The sequence below is a fragment of the Schistocerca piceifrons genome, chromosome 2 (genome assembly GCF_021461385.2).
Source record: "Schistocerca piceifrons isolate TAMUIC-IGC-003096 chromosome 2, iqSchPice1.1, whole genome shotgun sequence".
Lineage (NCBI taxonomy): Eukaryota > Metazoa > Arthropoda > Insecta > Orthoptera > Acrididae > Schistocerca > Schistocerca piceifrons.
The window spans coordinates 1106745893-1106768424 of NC_060139.1; the positions used below are offsets into that span (position 1 = coordinate 1106745893).

At 39.8% G+C, this 22532-nt stretch overlaps 1 protein-coding gene across 2 annotated transcripts in view; it reads left to right on the top strand.

The window, feature by feature from the left end:
- The window catches only part of LOC124774941 (filamin-C), a 284171-nt gene that overhangs the window by 44526 nt on the left and 217113 nt on the right, over positions 1-22532 (top strand). For both annotated transcript variants that reach the window (XM_047249638.1, XM_047249637.1), the window contains exon 10: positions 9136-9303. In XM_047249638.1, coding sequence (XP_047105594.1) covers positions 9136-9303 — 168 coding nt within the window. The remainder of the gene's footprint in view (positions 1-9135; positions 9304-22532) is intronic.

Below are 22532 nucleotides of genomic sequence, written 5' to 3' on the forward strand. Positions count from 1 at the left end.
TATTTCTACAGATTTGATGATGACAGTATTGAAAAGCCTTGCACCCCAAGAGAAATAGTGAGACTAGATCAAATTTACCCTTTCAGTAGCAAACTATTTAAGCAAGAAAAAGAGACTGATCCATCTAGAAAGCTTTTATTTGAGATTAAAAAAATTAGATTGAAATTTAATGAAAAATTTAAAGCATGGTCTGTTGACTACAAAATTCTGTTTAACAGTGCTAATATTGCCAAACTTGATACCATTAGTGAGAAAAAAGATTATATAACCGGGGTGTATATGACCCGGGACAACTGGGAGACCCAGGGAAAACCCCCAGAATTTCTTCATCCGGGTGAAAACTGGGAAAAATCTGGGAATTCTTTAGATTTCCAGGAATTTTTCATTGTTATACTTTTGTATTAAATTTTTGTAATTTTGGCTGGTAAGAACCGATACTCTAACAAACAATGTTACTGTATCCCGCTACTGCAGAATAATACTTCAACAATAAAACATAAATGAGAGAAAAAAAATAAAGAAAAAAACTTAAATTGCAAAGGAAATATGCCATACACAACAATGGCACATAATGCTCGTGCAAGTGTCTGCCAACAGCAAAACGTGTCAAAGGCTTTTATATTAGATTTGTTTTAGCAGTTACAAGTGGGCTCATGTGCATGCGCAGTTGAGTCGCGTTTGAGTAGTAGATTCTCCCACTTCTGGCTACAGGAATGTGGCTGTTGGCTGTGCAAGCAGTCGCAGCAAGCAGCCAGATGCTACCGGGAAAAGGGGGTGCCAAATTCATATTCTTCAGGAAGAAAAACTTTTTTCACAAATTGCCTAGCATCCAGCGCACGTTGGTCTATTGATTATTCATATGAATTTGAAACGCATTCCTGTTGGTTTTTGAACATTTTGAACACGTTTTTAGTTGATTTCTGACTGAATTATAATTTGATTTTTGAATGCGTGCATACTGTACACGTGATGTTTCTGTCAGGAGAATCCTCGTTGCATCTGGAAATAAACTTTACGCAGACCAAAAGGGGATGGGGCTATACGAGCTGAGTGGAGTAAAGCCAAACGGATGAATGCCAGTTGCTGTCCGATTATGTGGTTGATTGGGTTTGCGAATCATCAGCGTTGTTATAATTACTAGTGAAATCCATAGATTCAGACTACCAGAATGGAAATAAACGACTAACCGGAATAACAGGTGAGAAAGATTGTGTGTTATCTTCTCAGTGTATCCAAAAAAATGAAATTTTGACAAAAAATTTTTGGTCAGATCGCTATACTAGTACGGCCCAGTTGTACAGTCCCTGGCTAACAGCCGCTGAAGTTCTATTCTGGAAGTAATGTGGAAAACGTGTTGTACGAACATGTAACAACGCCTAACCGGAGAATAATCGTGGGATAACTAAACTTGTGTTCCTGGCAGGGTTAGTGAAGTTAATCGGCGAACAAATTTTGAGAATGGCGGGAATAGCTACAGAATTGGTGATGACAAGATTGTTTGTTAGAACGAGGAAGGATAAGAAACTGGGACATCATACAAATTATGGAAAAATAAGACGATTCCAAATTTATATAAAAATTTTGTAATACTACTTTTCGATCTCATGCATGAGAAACTGGTGCGTATGAATGAAATGTGAAACTATTTCCTAACATAAAGCTTTTTGGCAATAATCGCTTTGTGGACAATGTGACCTATTCTACACCATATTTTAAATCTATGTGACGATTCTATGCTGATTATATTTCTGCTTTTTGACGATGCCATTATGGCCGTATCACTTTAGGACGTAGTGTAAAAAAGATCTGAAGATGGTAATTACAGACTGAAACCAGTCATTGTCTAAATAATTCATTTGTGATCAGAGACTGGAATAAACAAGCATTAAACAATATATAACAAATTTACAGAATTTTTGAGATACTCTTGCATGACGAATTAGATAATTTAGATATAAATTTTATTACAGAGCATATGGTTCAGATGGGATATAATTTCAAGGATTATTATATGGAAAACAATACAGCTACGAATATTTTCATAGCTGCATTCACTACATCGAATGCAAGACTCAGATTATATGATATGTTTGGTAAACTTGAAGAATCTGTTATATATTTTGATACCGATTCTCTAGTATATATTGATAATGGTGAAAATAATGTGGAAACTGGCTGTATGTTAGGCAAATGGACTGATGAATTGGGAAATAACTGGATTGTGTATTGGGCTTCAACCGGCCTGAAAAGTTACTTATTGTTGTTGTGGTCTTAAGTCCTGAGACTGGTTTGATACAGCTCTCCATGCTGCTATATCCTGTGCAAGCTTCATCATCTCCCAGTACCTACTGCAATCTACATCCTTCTGAATCTGCTTAGTGTATTCATCTCTTGGTCTGCCTCTACAATTTTTACCCTCCACTCTGCCCTCCAGTACTGAATTGGTGATCCCTTGATGCCTCAGAACATGTTCTACCAACCGATCCCTTCTTCTAGTCAAGTTGTGCCACAATCTCCTCTTCTCCCCAATTCTATTCAATACCTCCTCATTAGTTATGTGATCTACCCATCTAATCTTCAGCATTCATCTGTAGCACCACATTTCAAAAGCTTCTATTCTCTTCTTGTCCAAACTATTTATCCTCCATGTTTCACTTCCATACATGGCTACACTCCATGTAAATACTTTCAGAAACGACTTCCTGACACTTAAATCTATACTCATTGTTAACAAATTTCTCTTCTTCAGAAACACTTTCCTTGCCATTGCCAGTCTACATTTTATACCCTCTCTATTTCGACCATCATCAGTTATTTTGCTCCCCAAATAGCAAAACTTCTTTACTACTTTAAGTGTCTCATTTCCTAATCTAATTCCCTCAGCGTCACCCGACTTAATTCGACTACATTCCATTATCCTTGTTTTGCTTTTGTTGATGTTCATCTTATACCCTCCTTTCAAGACACTGTCCAATCCGTTCAACTGCTCTTCCAAGTCCTTTGCTGTGTCTGACAGAATTACAATGTCATTGACGAACCTCAAAGTTTTTATTTCTTCTCCATGGATTTTAATACCTACTCCGAACTTTTCTTTTGGTTCCTTTACTGCTTCCTCAATATACAGATTGAATAGCATCGGGGAGAGGCTACTACCCTGTCTCACTCCCTTCCCAACCACTGCTTCCTTTTCGTGCCCCTTGACTCTTACAGTTGCCATCTGATTTCTGTACAAATTGTAAATAGCCTTTCGCTCCCAGTATTTTACCCCTGCCACCTTCAGAATTTGAAAGAGAGTATTCCAGTCAACACTGTCAAAAGCTTTCTCTAAGTCTACAAATGCTAGAAACGTAGGTTTGCCTTTCCTTAATCTTTCTTCTAAGATAAGTCGTAGGGTCAGTATTGCCTCACGTGTTCCAACATTTCTACGCAATCCAAACAGATCTTCCCCGAGGTCGGCTTCTACCAGTTTTTCCATTCGTCTGTAAAGAATTCGCGTTAGTATTTTACAGCTGTGATTTATTAAACTGATAGTTTGGTAATTTTCACATCTGATTTCTTTGGGATTGGATATTATGAGAACAATGTTAAACAGAGATGATAGTAAAGGGATTCACTCTAAATTACAAGAATATTCAAAAGTTGAATTCCGAATCGACGACAAGGCTAATGGAGAGTGAAGTGAAAGAAAAGATGCAGCTAGAGTACAATCAGATAACCAGAGATGTTGATACTAAAAATCTGATCAACAAACAGGTTAAGAAAGACTTCTCATTTTGGTGTGATAAGAGTGGTTCTAAAAAATTGTGATACTGTGCCATGTGGATATCAAATATCTTCTAATGTAAAGAAAAAATTCATACCACATTCCTTATACAAGTAAAATAACTTAGTTAGTTATCTTTTGTTGTATTAATTGTTACCTAATTTTTTGGTTATAGAATGAGAAACTTTTAAGAATGACGAGTAGGCTTTAATGTAATTTTGTAATTTTTTTGGTAAATTATCTGTGAATTATGCTTTGCTATTGTTTTTACAGTCATGAAAAAGAGAGCTTCTGAGTTGTCTATTGCATCCCATAATTCTATATCATATTCCTCTAAATTATGATTTTGACTTCTCAAATGTTCTATAATTAAAGATGGTTTAAAATATTCATTGCATGTATTACATTCAACTTGTCTCTCTCATGGTTTATTATTTCTGTCGACAAAAATGTCTAATTTAAGTTCATCCCGCACATTAGTCATATTTATAATATTATTTTAATCTTATTAAATTTTTAATCTATATAAATGGAGGTTCTACTGAAGAAGCTAAATAATGCGAGCAGTTCTGATTTGTTTAAAAAAGATTAGTGAGTAAATGAATGGTATTACATTACTGTTTGTGAACGTTTGAAAACTAGATATGGGGAGAAAATTTCTATCGAGCTCAATAATAAATTTAAAATTATTTTGCCAGAAAGGTTTAAAAAATAGTAACTAACTGGGACTTTCAATTTTTTAAAGATGGTGACTTGAAACTAAAATTTAAAGTAATGTAGAAAACTAAAAATAATGATTACAAAATTCATGATCTGGAGTTCGTTGTGTGATTTTGAAGTAGCTTTTCGGTGGGTCTTTCGGGGCTCGTCAAGAGTCTCTTTCATTTCCTGGGTGCATTGGGCTTGCTTGCAGAATTATCCATGGAAATGATCTACGAGGGCACCCAACCTACAGAGATACTACTTATGCAGAGAGAGATTACTGCTTAAACATCATGCATGAATTAGACTGAAAAGCTAAGTGCATTGTAAGTAACAGAGGTGGGAGGGGGCGGTGAAAAATAGATGGGAAAGACAATGAAAGAGGTAGAAAACTAAAACAGAGTGAAACAATGAGTAGTTACAGTGAAGAAATGCTGAGACAGAAGGAATCAATATAAATTAAGGCCAGGTTGGTGGCAAGAAGTAAGGACATGTTGTAGTGCTAATTCCCAGCTGCAGAGTTCTGAGAAACTCGTGTCTGGGGGAAGAATCCAAATGGTGTGTGTGGTGAAACAGGTGCTGAGGTCACTAATGTTGTGTTGTAGAGCATGCTCTGCAACAGGATATTGTGAGTTGCCAGTATACCATCCTCTGCCTATGCCCATTTGTCCCAGTTGATAATTTGGTTGTAGTCATGCCGAAGTAGAAGGCCGAACAGTGTTTACATAACAGCTGGTATATGACTTGTTGTTTCGCATATGTTTTGCCAGTTAGAGGGCTATTATACCTGGTGGTAGGTGGGTGCATAGGGCAAGTCTTGCAGTGGGGATGGTCACAGGGTAGGGAGATGGCAGCAGAAGGAACATAGGGGCTGACAAGAATATTGCAGAGATTGGAAGGGCAACATAAAGTTAATCTAGGTGTGGTGAGCAAAATTTCAGACAGAATGGATCTCATTTCAGGGCATGATTTTAGAAAGTCATAGCCCTGTTGGAGTAGCTGTTTAACACGTTCCAGACCAGGATAATGCTGAAACTGTTTTTGGAGGGATCAGCAGTACTAGGGTTGGATGTGATGGCCCAAGAAATCTGCTTTCTAACTAGGTTGGTGGGGTAATTGCGTGCAGTGAAGGCTGAGGTGAGAATGTTGCTGTATTGCTGTAAAGAGTCTGCATCCGAACAAATATGTTTGCCTCAGATGCCAAGGAATTGAAGTGTTCCTCAGCCAAAGTGTGTCCCATTGATGAAAACAAATGGTAGTCGGAAGGGGCCAAGTCTGTTGAATACGGCAGGTGGGGTAGCAACTCCCAGCCAAGTGTTTTGATTGTGTCCTGAACCAGTTTTGCTTTGTGTGCAGGTGCATTGTCATGTAAAAAAATTAGTTTGCCATGTCTTTTGGCTCATTCTGGTCTGTTTTTGATCAAAGCGTAGTTCAAATTGATCATTTGTTGTCTGTAGCGATTAGTACTCACAGTTTCACCGGGTTTTAGAAGCTCATGATACGCCACACCGTTCTGAGCCCACCAAACACAGAGCACTGTCTTCTTGCCGAATTGATCTGGTTTTGCAGTCGATGTTGATGGTTGTCCCGGATTAACCCACGATTATTCCCATTTAGGATTCTTAAAATAAATCCATTTTTCATTGCCAGTAACAATTAGATGCAAAATTGATTTTCTTTCATGTCTTTGAAGCAAAATTTGCCAAATGGTTTTTCGGTTTTCCATCTGTCTTTCATTCAATTCATGTGGCACCCATTTTCCACTCTTTTGAATCTTTCCCATAGCTTTCAAATGGTCAGAAATTATTTGTTGGGCAACATTTAGCATTGCGGCCATTTGCTTCTGACTCAGTCTCATTTTCATCCAATATTGCTTGCAATTCGGCGTCTTCGAACTTTTTTGGTGGTCTTCCACGTTCTTCATTTCTTACATCAAAATCATTATTTCTGAACCGTTGAAACCATCTTTTACATGTTGCTTTTGATAGAGCGTGATCACCATATGCCTCAACAAGCATTCGATGCGACTCTGCAGCACTTTTTTTCAAATGAAAACAAAAAATTAATGCTTTCCGCAAATCATCACTTTCTGGTACAAAATTCAACATTTTTAACACGATGAAAACATATGATGTTGTTTGTTCCGTGACTTGATGTATACTAAATATCTTAGCCAGATGTCATGCCAACCAAACAAAAAGAAAAAAATTAAGGCTCATTCACAACAAATGTTCTCTATCGACACATTTGTATCTTAACGCTCATTTCATACCGGTACACCTGGTAAATACTGATCTATCAACAATGTAAGGAAAAGATACATTACTATTCGCTGTACGGTTGACATATTCATTTGCAGACAGGCACAACAAAAAGACAGTTACACCTTTAGTCTTTGGACAAAGCCTTCTTCACAATGTGAAACACACACACTCATTCATTCATTCATTCATTCATTCAAGCAGGCATACCTCATGCACACATGACCACCATCTCTAGTGTTGTGTGCTTGAAGTGTGCTTGCTTGTGTGAATGTGTGTGTGTGTGTGTGTGTGTGTGTGTGTGTGTGTGTGTGTGTGTGTGTGGTTTTTTTTTCCCTTTACTGAAGGAAGCTTTGGCCAAAAGCTAAATGTGTAGCCTTTTCATTGTGTCTGTCTGCAACTCAGTGTGTGACCTGTACGGCGAGTAGCAATCTATCTTTTGCTTATATTGTTGATATTCCAACCTGGAGTTCCATTGTTCGATTTTACTGAACTCTCGGTTTAATAAGTCATGGCTGCAAAATACTTCCACAAATTATTTACAGAAGAATGGAAAAATTACTAGAAGCCGACCTTGTGGAATATCTTTTTGGGTTCTGGGAAGGTGTAGGAAAATAGCCGATGGGCATGAAAAGGAAGCAGTGGTTGAGAAGGGAAAGGGATATGGTTGTAGCCTGTTCCTGATGATGATCAATTTATACATTGAGCATGCCGGGAAGGAAACCAAAGAAAAATTTGGAGAAGGAATGGAAGTTCAGGGAGAACAGGTAAAAACTTTAACGGTTTGCCAGTGACAGTGTAAGGGTGCAGTAGTTGTTCGGAGGTCAAGAGGCTTGCACAGGAAGGAATAGAGTGGAGAGCTGCATCAGACTAGTCTTTGGAGTAAAGACCACACAACAACAACAATGGTTAAGGAGGTATGTTTGTAATTGCCCCCTGAACTGGTGTCAATCTGATGGAATTGTTGTAAAGTATAGGATGCCACAGGGTTTATGCTCTTTACAGCTTTTACTAAAGTTATAAATGAGCTGCCTCGGAATATGATCAGTGTTTTTTTTTATTTTTATTTTTTTTTAAATGTTGCAAGTATCAGTGTTAAAGATTTGGAATGCAATGCAAATTAATTAGCAAGTAGAGTAGTTGGGAATATAAGCACTTGACTTATGAGAGACAGGGAGAGTTATTAGTTATTCTGAGAGTAGTTTCTGATAGTAGTTGACAGCCGCTCATTTTTGTACTCATTTTGTTAAATATATATCTAGTTTCTCATTCCATTAATGAATAAATATGTCCCAAAGGGCTCCACAGAACCTGCCATTTATAATCTACATAATTTTCTGTTTCATTTATATGCCACATGTGCTATACATACAGAATTTAAAGTCCAGTTTTTCGGTGTTTGTGTATGTCCATTTCTTGAGGAGCGAACATAGTAGTCAGTACTGGTTAAGACTGTTTTGATTCTCCACATGCACTGAAAGTCATGCAATGAGGCAAGAGCTGATGTGTGGCTAAAGAAAATAATGATCACGATGAAAGAGTAAATAAAAAATGATGGTGTGAACACATTTGAAGGTGGTGCCCTTTAAAACTGGAAAAATTGTGTAGAGAAGCCTGTGTAGAAGAAATACTATTTAGTGTCAAATAGCAAGCTCAAAATCATGATTGTAACAAAATAGAACATATGATGCAACTAAATATAGCATTGGAAAGTCCTTTGTAGAATAGAAACACTCAAAACCGCAAGCTTATATATTGTATGACAGTGCAGATTTATGAGGAGCTTTGCATATCAGTCTTCTTGTCCACTAATTTTGAAGATATGGAGATGATATCTCACAATTTGCAGCTCTGTTCATAGAACTGATCTCAGTGTCCTTGTTCAGAGTATGGTTCCCATACTTTAAGATAACATCTATTGTCAGCTCAAATTATATTTGTAACTAAAAATTACAGAAGTTCCATCAGAACAACATTTGAATATTATCGGGTAACAATTTAAAAATCAGTAACGTGTAAATACATTCAGTGATAATTGCAATAAAGAATTTTGAAACAAAACGGCAATTATATCCCAGGAAACTAAGAAATTGAGATTTTTAGGAATATAATGTGTGAATGGACTTTTGCTGTGTAGTGCAGGAACATTCTTTTTCCTTGAAATTTACTTAATTTTGCATCAAGTTTAAAGTAATGTGTACTGTAGCACATTACAAACCGTGTTATCTTTTACTTGCACACCCATGCTGCCTGCCCCACCTGAGCTACCTGTTTTCTAATTCCCCGTTTGTCTCTATCTAGTCAGTTATTATTTCCTACTTTTTCATCCTCATTTTGTTTTATAACTATTAGTCCACTTTCATTTTCATGTGACTCTAAGAATGCTCACAAAATGTATTGTTTTTGCAGTTGAAACAAGTCAAGCAGGCCCAGGAAACTTGGAGGTCACTGTGAATGGTGGTAGGGTACCAACATCTGCTCAGGCCCAAGGTCCACACACATATGCAATTTCTTTTACTCCTAGAGAAGCAATTGTCCACACTGTTGACCTACGCTTCAATGGTGAAGATGTTCCAGGTAACTTATATATATTTAATAGCAAGAAAACAGCAGTTATGTCTCACCATTTTTATGTTTTCTCAAATTAATTACCCTTTTGATGACAATATGGAATATACCAGAACTAAGTATTTCATCAGGCAAGCAGGGGATGGTTATGTGAGAAAAATCAGTCAATGACTTCAGAACTATGCCAAAAATAAATGAAAAGACCTACTACCTATTATATTTAATCTTTTAAAGTGGAGGAGAACAAGCAGCTTCAAAAGTGTTTAGGACGTTAAAACGGCAAATTTTTAGCAGTATGAGCATGCACACACACGCGCGAAAAACACCCACACCCACGCACACACGAACAAACACACGCATGCACACACCCATGCATGCGCGCGCACACACACACACACACACACACACACACACACACACACACACACACACGCGCGCACGCAAGGCATTACCTTACATTAGTTCTCCCTGTCGATCTCGTCATCCTCTCTCCCTCTGCGCGTCGCCTCTCCCCCATCTCCCCTCTCCCCAATTCCCAATCTCGCCTCTCCCCAATTCCCAATCTCGCCTCTCCCCGATTCCCAATCTCGCCTCTCCCCATCCCCTCTCCCGCCTCTCCCCATCCCCTCTCCCGCCTCTCCCCATCCCCTCTCCCGCCTCTCCCCATCCCCTCTCCCGCCCTCCCCATCCCCTCTCCCGCCTCTCCCCATCCCCTCTCCCGCCTCTCCCCATCCCCTCTCCCGCCTCTCCCCATCCCCTCTCCCGGCTCTCCCCATCCCCTCTCCCGCCTCCCCCCCCTCTCATCCCGCCTCCCCCCTCTCTCATCCCGTCTCCCCCCCTCTCTCATCCCGTCTCCCCCCCTCTCTCATCCCGTCTCCCCCCCTCTCTCATCCCGTCTCCCCCCCTCTCTCATCCTGTCTCCCCCCCTCTCTCATCCCGTCTCCCCCCCTCTCTCATCCCGTCTCCCCCCCTCTCTCATCCCGTCTCCCCCCCTCTCTCATCCCGTCTCCCCCCCTCTCTCATCCCGTCTCCCCCCCTCTCTCATCCCGTCTCCCCCCTCTCTCATCCCGTCTCCCCCCCTCTCTCATCCCGTCTCCCCCCCTCTCTCATCCCGTCTCCCCCCCTCTCTCATCCCGTCTCCCCCCCTCTCTCATCCCGTCTCCCCCCCTCTCTCATCCCGTCTCCCCCCCTCTCTCATCCCGCCTCCCCCCTCTGTCTCATCCCGCCTCCCCCCCTCTCTCATCCCGTCTCCCCCCTCTCTCATCCCGTCCCCCCCTCTCTCATCCCGTCTCCCCCTCTCTCATCCCGTCTCCCCCTCTCTCATCCCGTCCCCCCCCCTCTCTCATCCCGCCTCCCCCCCTCTCTCATCCCTCCTCCCCCCTCTCTCATCCCTCCTCCCCCCTCTCTCATCCCTCCTCCCCCCTCTCTCATCCCGTCTCCCCCCCTCTCCCACCCCGTCTCCCCCCCTCTCCCACCCCCTCTCCCCACCCGTCTCCCCCCTCTCTCCTACCGCCTCCCCCATCTCTCCCTCCTCCCCTCTTCTCCTCCCTCCTCCCCTCCCTCCTCCCCTCTTCTCCTCCCTCCTCCCTCCTCCCCCCTCCACCCCTCTCCTCCCCTCTCCCCCCCTCTCCCCCCCTCTCCCCCCTCTCCCCCCCTCTCCCCCCTCTCCCCCCCTCTTCCCCCTCTCTCCCCTCTCCCCCCTCTCCCCTCTCTCCTCCCCTCTCCCCCAATACCCCTTCACATGCTTGGCTCTTCGTCCTCCCTTCGCGCTCTCTCTCTCTCTCTCTCTCTCTCTCTCTCTCTCTCTCTGTCTCTCTCTGTCTCGCTCTCTCTCTCTCTCTGTCTCTCTCTGTCTCGCTCTTTCTCTCTCTCGCTCTCGCTCTCTCTCTCTCGCTCTCTCTCTCTCTCTGTCTCTGTCTCTCTCTCTCTCTGTCTCTGTCTCTCTGTCTCTGTCTCTGTCTGTCTATTTACGTAGTCACAGCTCCTCCACGCCTACTAGCTCTCTCTCCATCTGCTGCTACCTACTCTGTCTCTGTCCCTCTGTTTCCTTTCTCTGTTTATCTGACATTCTCTCCCCTGTCTCATCCTCCTCGCCCTGACTGTCTCTTCCTCTTTCCTTTCTCTCTCCACTTCCTGTTCCCCCTATCTGTCTGCCTCCCTCCTCCCACCTATGTGTGTCCATCTCCTACTTCTTTTTCAATGTTTGCCCATCTTCTCTCCCCCTCTGTCCACATTATTACCACCATCCCAATATACGGTGCGTGTCCTTACACCCACAGTATTTCAAGGTTGTAACTAATACTTTTACCAAGTTTGGTTAAAATTGATCCATGGGCTTTAGAATAGCATTTTACATGGTATTTTGACCACATATGGACATTACAGATCAGGTTGTGACTTTCTCGATGCGCAAGACAATTATTGCTTGAACTCTGGACTTGATTCATATGAGAACAATGTACGTATGTCTCATGACCTGCCCCTCGATTGATGCTGCCTTCTTTTATCAATTTCTGGAAATATCTTGAAAAAAAAAATTACAGCTGTGCCGGTAATGCTTTAAATAATGGCATAAATGATTTGATTTCCTAGGCTTGATATTCTTCTAAATGGCTGGTCTTTAAAAAGTGTGAACACATTTAGCGCATACTCACACACATTTCATCTGTATCTCTAGCAAAGTTTGCTCCGTGGTTTAGTTTTATTCAGTTCAATGTTTATGATGTCATATCTCTCAAACTGTGTCATACAGTAATATAATATTGCAGGTACATCCAGTGGTGTACATACATACTGTCCACGAAAGTGTTTCGAATAGAATTAGTAGTAAAGAAGTAATAAATTAAAACATCATGCATGAAGTGGCAGTTTTTCACTCACCTCGGAGTTTATGACATTATGTCTCTTGAAATATGTGTTGTACAATGATATATTTTTGCAGAAGTACATTCAGTATTCTGCTCCTTTCTTATATGTTGAAGGTATACGCTGTAGAACAACTTTTAATTACAAAACTGCAGAGCACTCACAAGAGGTACAGAACATGGGAAAACCTGCACAAAGTCTATGCGTCAAAGAACATGGACTAAGGAGTCTGCAAGTGAAACCTGGAATTGTTGTTTTTGTGGATGATAGTCACCACATGTGAATACTGCCTGAATGTGTCAGAAATAGTTAACAAAAAAGCAGTGATAATGTAGAAAGCGATAAACTGTTGACATTTCTCTTTTTGTGGGGGGGGGGAGTGAGGAAAAGTCTTAACAAATGTTTGAATTTATGTGTAAAGTTTGTTGAAAGTCACTAAGTACTCTCATTCTCGAATACTTGATGATTATAGTCTTTCTATTTGTAGGTCATAGGCTATGCTGCTTTTTCAGCTCTACACCTAGTCCTTTGAGAGGTCGGTGGTGATGTCTGTACCAGTTTTGGTTGAAACTGATAGAGTTGTTTAGGAGGACATAGGGAACACTCACACATACAACCACTTCTATAATATGTGTAGTTTCATGGTTCTACTTATCAGGATTTTTATATAACACCTCCTGCTACATCACTTGCATAGGCATTATAGCCTATATTGTTCGCAAATTGCAACGCTTTCTAAGTTTTAATGATAATCGGGGCCGTAAAAGTATGCTCTTTTCTGACCATATTGACAAAAAAGTGATTCTGGTAGCTGGAGATGGAGGTTTCTCACTCCTGCCTTTTCCGTTCTTGTTGTGATATTTCCATATAAATTTGTAGCGCGAAGAAAAATTTTCAGTTTTGTCAAGATCCGGAAGTCTGATGGAGCCATATCAGGTGAATGAGCTGGGTGTGGCAAAATTCATACCTCAGTTTGTGTAATTTTGCCATGGCGACAGCACATGTGTGTGGGTATGCATTGTCTTGGTGGAAGATGGGTTCCTTCCTTGCTAAACCTGGCCTTTTTTCGCATATCTTTTGTTGCAATTTGTCCAGGAGGTTAGCATAGTATTCTTCAGTGATTGTTTGCCCAGTGGGGAGATAATATACAAACAGAATCCCTTTTGCATCCCAGAACACTGAGACCTTGACCTTTCCTGTCAAAGGAATTGCCTTTGCTTTCTTTGGTGGATGTGAATCAGCATGTTTCCACTGCTTCGACTGTTGTTTTGTCTATGAGGTATAGTACTGCACCCAAATTTCATCTGTGTTCACAAAACGATGCAAAAAATCTTACCTATTTCTTCAAAAACGGGCCAAACATTGTTTCAATATATCCATTCTCATGCATTTTTGATCTAACATCAAGAGTCTTGGCACCCATCTTGCAGATCATTTTTTCAGTTAAAATACCCTTCCAGACAATATCTTGCAAGTGTGAGCAATTTCACGCACTATTAATTGGCGATCCTCCATGAACGTTTTGTTCACTTTTGCAATGATTTCAGGAGAAGTGACACATCTTGGCCAACCACTGCATGGATCATCATATAAGCTCTCCAAACCAAATTTAAATTCATTTGTCCACTTGGTAACAGTTGAATATGAAGCAGCAGAGTCGCCCTGTGTATTCTGGAAATGGTCATGAATGAATGCCCTTTGGTTTCATACGTTTCATTATGAAGCATGTAATCACTGCCCGAATCTCGACTTTTTACATCTTTGCAAATCACTATGCGAGAACAACAGAGGCACGTCACCACCACAGCTCTCTTCCAAGAGCACTGGCGTGGCACGTGTTTACAAGCAACAGTCCAATCAATATCACGTGAACAATTCGTTGCTCAAGCGCTGACCTCTTAAGCACTGACCTCTTAAGCACTGACCTCTTGTGGTGATTTTGAGAAATTTTCAAACCACCCTCGTAAGTTGTAGACGGGCACAATTGAAAGATATTGACACATAAGATTTCAGCCCCAGCTTACAAAAGTTCGGAGGAGGCAAGATTCAACACTATCACAGTAGGTATCTAGTGTCTTATCATAATGTCGATTGCATGTTTAGTGTCTTGTGTATGTGATTTGGTGTTACAAAACTGGTTGTGTTTGTAATCTTACCCTCGCACACGTCACTATTAAATTTCTCTGTCTCTGAAAGTTTCGGAAGCTTTGAGAGGCGTAAGATATACAAAAGAAAAACTTTTTATTTATCTTCATTATCTCGTTGTTGGCTGCAGTTCTCGCATCTAGGGGTACATGCTTGAGGCTGTAATTTTTATTTTGCTGTGGGTTCCTGTTGCGCTGAATAATTGGTGAAATTCTTTCTGTTGCTATGACTTTCTTTTATTTTATCCCATTCTTCTATATCACACTGACTTCACAATCTTCATTTTCATAAAACGATCAATTACATTGTTACTGACAAAATTGAAGAATACGTGCGTTTCCATCAGAGGCATGCCCACTACTACTTGCATTCTGCAGTAGTCAGCAATATTCCAAAGAAGTTACAAAGCAAGAGAGTTTACAAACTTTCTTGACAAAAGTAGAATATTTACCCCATTATTTTGTAAATGAATCCAGAAATAAATTTAATAATTCACATTAGATTGTGCAATTAGTAATATGAATTTTAAATATGCCAGAAATTTCGTAATTTCAGATATTTCTAAAAGAAGAATAATTTTAACCATACTTACAGAGTGTAACAAATTAATTTCTTTTTATACATTTTAGCTTGAAATATAATACATCGTATACAGAATCAAATGAAATTCTTTCAGTGAAACAGCCAAGAATGTTCTCCTATACCAGATTCAAGATTAATCCTGGTATCAGCTACCTCTGTTTAAAAAAAAAAAAGAGGGGGTTTATGATAGAAAAGGGTGTCCCATTACATGCTCCTGTTCATTTCTGAAACATGTGGCAAGATACCGTATTTACTCGAATCTAAGCCGCACTCGAATCTAAGCCGCACCTGAAAAATGAGACTCGAAATCAAGGAAAAAAAATTTTCCCGAATCTAAGCCATACCTGAAATTTGAGACTCGAAATTCAAGGGGAGAGAAAAGTTTTAGGCCGCACCTCCAAATCGAAACAAAGTTGGCCCATTGCAACATGAGACACAATTTAGGTCCAATGAATGACGATACAGCTGCAGTAGTTTGCTCCGAGTCGTAAGCTTAGCAGTTAAGCTTTACCAGGTAGCCATTGCTATGCGTCAGGCGCTCCGTCCGTATTTATACAGGTACTCTTCCTTTTTCACGTGCTTCGTCTGGTTTGAATTGATTGCTTATTTTTCTTTGTTTGAAAATCTTTGCAGGCGCCTCTTTAGTACATTACATTCTGCACAGAAATTAGTCATCTTAGATTTAAAAATCTAGTCAATTGCCGTGCTTCGTTTCTGACTGTATCACTATTAGGCATAAGAATAATACGAATATAAACATGACATGATATGTATATTCCTCCGCATTTGCTGTTGTCTCACTCTAGTTTTGTAGTTTATTAGGCAGACAGGATTTAAATGAGATAGCAGCAAACATGAAAGAATACATGGCAAAATGTTTATATTCGTATTATTCTTATGGTAAAGAGAATACTGCATGTGATTCACAATTCATAAAAGTTCCTATTAGCAACCATCTCTTCTCATAGGTAGGAAAAAATTCAGAACGTAGAGTTGGCCGTATTGACAAACATCCCAAACAGTCTTGCCAGTCGGATTTTCGTAGCGCACTGAAATGCTGCTACATTCGAAGATGAACAATACGAAATTTGTATTTACTTCGTTGGATAATGTACCAAAATGCAATGCTCGAAACTCGGGGCGGAGGAAAAAAGCTCGTCTTCCACCTTTTTTTAAATTTATTTACTAACGCAGAGGTTTTGGTGCCTGTATTTATCTTTGTGCCTACAAAGCATGCCTGTGTAGCGCTACATATATTCGATGGCAGAAGTTAGTTGTGGCGGCATCCACCAACATTTTTCAGAACTTGCGCTTGCTTTGCACTCGATTCTAAGCCGCAGGCGGTTTTTTGGATTACAAAAACCGGAAAAAAAGTGCGGCTTAGGTTCAAGTAAATACGGTAGGTATGGCCTTGACTTTCACCTCTGGTGGCCATATTCTGTGGGTGATGCTGGTGTAACCCAGGAATTTAACCTCAGTTGCTCCAAATAGACACTTTGACAGTATAATAAGTAATCCAAGTGAATGAGCGGTGAGTAAAAACTTTGTGTAAGTGTTACATCTCTGAGTTTGGTGTCACTAAGACTCCTTGGTGTAAACAAAGCAAAAATTGAGGTGGCACATGACTTTATTGATGAACCGTTTGAAAGGTCTGTGCAGCATTGTAGAGTCCGAGAGGCATTCTGGTAAATTCAGAGAGTCTGGAGTGCAGATGACAGTTCTAGCTATATCGTCTGGGGCAACAGTTACCTTGTAGAATGCACATACCACGTCTGATGTGGAAAAAATACATTTGATGTGGATTTTGATTGCAAAGTCTCCAATGTGCTGTACCAGAAAAGGATCATAGATAGTCATGACATTGAAACATGGGCACCATCCATTATTCTTCAAGACTGTGAAGTGGAGATGCCCTCCTAGTGCTTGACAGGCAACAGATTCCGTGTATGAGCATGAAGGACAACTTCTCTTTGCTACTTTCACTTTCAGCGGTGTTAAATGATGTCAAGCATGAACCAGCGGTTCTCATTTTGTCAGTGTATAGTGCATAATCGAATGCTAAATTAGTGCTGGTGTAGGTAGTTGCCGACTGATTTCGGGAACTCCTTAAATAGATCTACAAATGGAGAATCATCTGTGGTTGTCTGAAATGTCGAAATGTGGTCATCTACACAGTGTACATGTCCACGACTAACTAAGTCGGTGGTAGTATCGAGGAGATGATGATGACAGAGGTCAAGTAGGAGTCCACAGAATGGGAAAAGTCTACCCAGAGAATTGGGTGTTCTACATCTGCCACAATAAACTGCCACTCAAACTTGAAACAGAGTTGTAGATTCAGTACCAGTGTGACATAATCATATGTCAGAATGGTGGAATTGTCTGTGGCAGAAAGATGACAGTCATCGCTGTTGCGGTGAGATGGGTGGGCAGATGGATATACGGACACATCAGCACCTGTGTCTACTAAGGATTTAAGCTTTGTATAATGTTCCGTGACAAACAGTTGATGACTGCTCTGTGGGAAGCCCGTTGCCATCATTACTAACTTCTGAATGTGTTTCCCATCTCAAGCGGAGGGCTGCATTTCCACATCTTTGACCTGGACCATCTGTGGTACCAACAGATTTCTTCATTGGTACACGAGCAGTTCCACTTCCTCGGAGAGCAGTGACGACATGAGTGGCAACTCAAATGCTGTGTCTGCAAAGCGACGACTTGTGCAGTAAGTTTGGTGATATGTGCTTGGAATACACCAAGGGTATTATCTGCTTGAGGCAGTGGACAAACAGCTACAACACATGTTGACAGATGCATTTCTGTGGTGTGATCTCCAGTGTGTGTGAGCGTACTGAGATCACCTGCGCATACTGCCACTATCTTCTGCGCATCGGGTGGAAGGCGCAACAGCCAGATATTCCACAAGATGTCCTTGTTAATGGTGTTACTTACTAGGCTCCGCAGGTGGTGTACTGACAGCGAATGAGTGTGATCCTCTAGCTCTTCAGTATAGAGTAACGTCTATAGCAATTTTGTCTCAGAGTGCGAAAAGTGGGTGATTGAGGCATTCTTGATGGTTGTGTAATGATCGGTGCTCGGTGACGAAGCTAGAATGTCCTGCACCTCTGTGGCCATGTGATCATTTAATGCAGTGACAGATTAATTGTGCTTTGTGTCATCAGCAGTTACGTGAGCAAGCACAAACTGGATCTCTAGTTTTACAAACCATAAAACTGAGTTTTTTTGTCAGAATGACAATGGCTTAACCGTTACGTGGTTGACAATTTATGCATATAGGCAGGGTAGCAGTCGATGGCAGGTCTCACATTGCTAAGTTACGTTGGTGGAATATGTGGTAGGTGATAGATGCAGATGTTCTGTATTCAGCACATGATGTGGTACAGTATGAGGAGGCATGAGCTAACATCAGATGGAACGTCAGATATCAAGTCGGGATCACCAACATCTTGTGAACAAAGTAAATCTGTTTAAACCTGCAACATGTTCATGCTCAGAAGCACATTAAACTCGTAGTTTGTTGCTGGACACTTTTAGGGGTTTTAGCTAAGTTGAACAGTAACAGACACAGCACCATTTATTTAAGGTTGACTTATTTGCACGTTTATTCCAATTAAACAAACATTTTTACGATGAATGATTTTCTGTAAATTTCTGTTCATATTTCATAAATAGCAGGCAAACATTGCCACATGTTTTATAAACAATTCCATGTTGCTGTAGTTGTTGCAGTCTTCTGTCCAAAGACTGGTTTGATGCAGCTCTCCATTTGCTTTGTGTGTTCATCTCTTGGTCTACCTCTGCTATTTTTACCTTCCACACTTCCGTCCAATACTAAATTTGTGATCTCTTGATGCCTCAAGACATGTCCTACTGAACGATCCTGTCTTCTAGTCAAGTTGTGCCACAATTTTCTCTTCTCTCCGGTTCTATTCAATACCACCTCATTAGTTACGTGATCTATCCATCTAATCTTCAGCATTACTCTGTAGCAACACATTTAAAAAGCTCCTAGTCTCATCTGGTCTAAACTGTTTATTGTTCATGTTTCACTTCTATATATGGCAACACTCCATACTTTAAAAGGAGTTGTCCTGACACTTAAATCTCAACGCGATGTTAACAGATTTCTTTTCCTCATAAACACTTTCCTTGCCATTGCCAGTCTGCATTTTATATCCTCTTTACTTCAACCATCATCAGTTACATTGCTGTCCAAATTGCACAACTCATCTACTACTTCATGTGTCTCATTTCCTAATCTAATTCCCTCACCATCACCTGATTTAATTCGACTACATTTCATTATACACATTTTGCTTTTGTTGATTTTTGTCATATATCCTCCTTTCAAGACACTTTGCATTCTGTTCAACAAGTCCTTTGCTCTCTGACAGAAGTACAGTGTCTTCGGCAAACCTGGAAGTCTTTATTTCTTCTCCGTGGATTTTAATTCCTACTCCAAATTTTTCTTTTATTTCCTTTACTGCTTGCTCAATATACAGTTTGAATAACATCCGGGATAAGAGTGAATCACGAACACATTTAAAAAGATACTGACTTTCACCCACACTTTGACAAAGAGCTGTTTATAGAATCACGAACACATTTAAAAAGATATTGACTTTCACCCACACTTTGACAAAGAGCTGTTTATAGAGTGGATTGTAGCTGCAAACTTTTTACTCGTATAAGTTATCATGACGATTTGCAAGTGTGGACTTTCACAAATGTTATTACATGTTGTGCTTGTATTGACTGCTGCCCACTGACTCAAAGAACTTTTACAAAGATAGATGTCAATCTTTCACGTAATTGACAGGGTGATGTTGACTAGGTGCTAACTTAGTGTGGACTGAGGATTCATTGTCTGGAAGGGGTGTAAGGGGTCAGATTTAGCAATAGTGTCAAAAGTAGTCTTGTGTAATTATATCTTAGATGATTAGAAAAATACTAAAGTTCAAGGTACTACTCAATTTATACCCTGTATATCTACATGGTGCATTACTTATTTCCATTTAAAAGGTTCGTAATGTCTCTAATTTTGGTAAATTTTTAATTAGAGGTACTATAAGATACAGAAAAATTAGGATAACAAAAATAAATCAGGGAAATAAACAAACTTAAAGCCTCAAATAATGGAAGTACTTTGATCAAACAATGGAAAATCCAGGATGGAATATAACAATATTATGAGAAGGGAAGTTGCTACTCATCATATAGTGGAGATGCTGAGTCGCAATAGGCACAATAAAAAGGTTTTTTTAAATTACCACTACCAGTCACAAATTTCATCAACTATTGTATTACTTATTTATTTAGCGACATGTTCATCTTCAATCTAAATGACATTACAAAAACAACTTTACAATAAGATCATACTGACACACACACACACACACACACACACACACACACACACACACACACACACACGCTAACACAAACACAACTCTCACACACGACTGCAGTCCCAGGCAGCTAAAATCACACTGCAAGCAGCAGCACCAGTGCATGATGGGAGTAGCAAGTGGGTGGTGGTAAGGAGGAGGCTGGGGTGGGTAGGGGGACACTGAAGTGCTGCAGGGTAGACGGAGGTCATGGGAGAGGTGGTGGAGGGGGAAGTAGGTACTTCCCCCTCCCCCCTCCCCACCTCTCCCCTGCCATCTGTCTAACTGGATGTACTTTTTGGTTTGGTGTGGCTAGACTTTAAATGTGGCTAATTACTTTGTTAATGTGTTTTTGGGAAAAGTGTACTATTTACAGGGAAGCATGAACTTCAGGCTTTCTAATTAGTTGAGTCATCTTGTAAATAGTTATTAGCTCATACTATTGTTACTATTACCTCCTAATGGACCAACTTGAGCTACTGATTTATCCTAAAGCAAAAGCTTTTATTGAAAACTAACAATTCCATTGGAATTGGCAGATTTTAAATCATAATGGGACTCATAAAATTACTTAAAATACAGCATGAATAATAATCTCGCAAATATATGTACACATAGTTTATGCATTTTGTGTGTAAGTAGAATCAGTTGAGAGTAAGGAAAAAAATGAGATATTTAAGGAGTAATAGTGTAGTAAAGGGAGGAAATCCACTTCACTATGTTTCATTGTCTCCATTGGAACATTTGATTATCTACTACAATGTGGAACAAACCACATTCAAACATTTACCTTTTTTTAATTGAACATTTTACACCAACAATGTGATGTGAATAATAAATTGGAAAAAGTCTTTGAATTTTCTGTAAGAGACAAGTTTCAGAACATCACTGTTGTTTTCCCGATACATAACTTATCTCTTGGTTTTTCATTCTTTTTATTAGTACAGCCTTTTCCCTTTTATTCCAGTAACAATACCTAATGCTCCTCTTACTTTACAACTAATTTTTGGTCTACTGTCAAAATAAAATTGTATACCTTTTGAGTAAGAACAACCATAACTTTTCTTTCACATGACAGTTCAAAATTATGAAATTCTCTGCAAGAACATGAAATTGATAGCAGCGAGATTCTTGGGGAAAATTTAAGTGCATATCGAAAGAATAGGCAAATGGGAAATGGAAGTGGAGTATTTGTCACAGTAGACAAAAAACTCAAATCACAGAGACAGAAATTGAAGCTTAATGTGGAATTTTTTGGGCAAGACTCAGCGTCAGGGGTGAACACAAAATGATAATTGGATCCTTCTATCACCCACCAGACTCGTCTCCTGATGTAACCGAAAACTTTAGAGAAAACCTTAGTTTACTTTTATGTAAGTTCCCCACTCATACTGTAATCATTAGTAGAGACTTTAATCATCCAAGTCAATTGGGAAAATTGCAGTTCTGTTAGTGGTGGGCATAATAAGATGACATGTGAAACATACTAAGTGCCTTCTCCGAAAACTACTAGAACAGATAGTATGGGAACCATGGAAATGTGTTTAATCCTATGATAACAAATAGACCTGCCCTCTTTGATGATGTCCACATCGAAACTGGTAACAGTGACCACGATGTGATTGTGGTGGCAATAATTACCAAAGTACAAAGAACAACTACAACCATCAGAGTGATTATATGTTCAGTAAACTAGATAAAAAATCAATAACGTCACACCTCAGTGAGGAACTTGAAACTTTCAGCACAGGCTGTAGGTCTGTAGAACCAAATATTTCACATGATTTGGCAACATTCGCTTTATTAACACAAAATTCTTTTGGATCGTTTTTAAAGTGTTCACAAAATTCTTCCTGATTTCTCATCTGCTACTGACAATTGAGATACCTCATTTTCACTTTCTTTCACTGCACAGTTGTTTAAAAACAAGAAAAAATGTTAGTCTACTTATTAACATCGATTACTTCACCCACGTCATTATTGGAGGGATTGATTACATTTTCTCTGTACAAATTAGTCTTTAAAATTAATGACAGTGTTTCAGCTTCTAAAACAATTCCTTGTTCAGTTACATTTTTATTTTCAGAATGAACATTCTCAGTGTTAATTTTGTCATCATTTCTGTCTTCTCTGAATTTTCTATTACAAATCTAATTTCATTGCTCAGTTTACATTTTACTTCATCCATGTTTTCTAATAATTCTGCTCTGACCTCTAAGAATACGAATTTCATTTGAT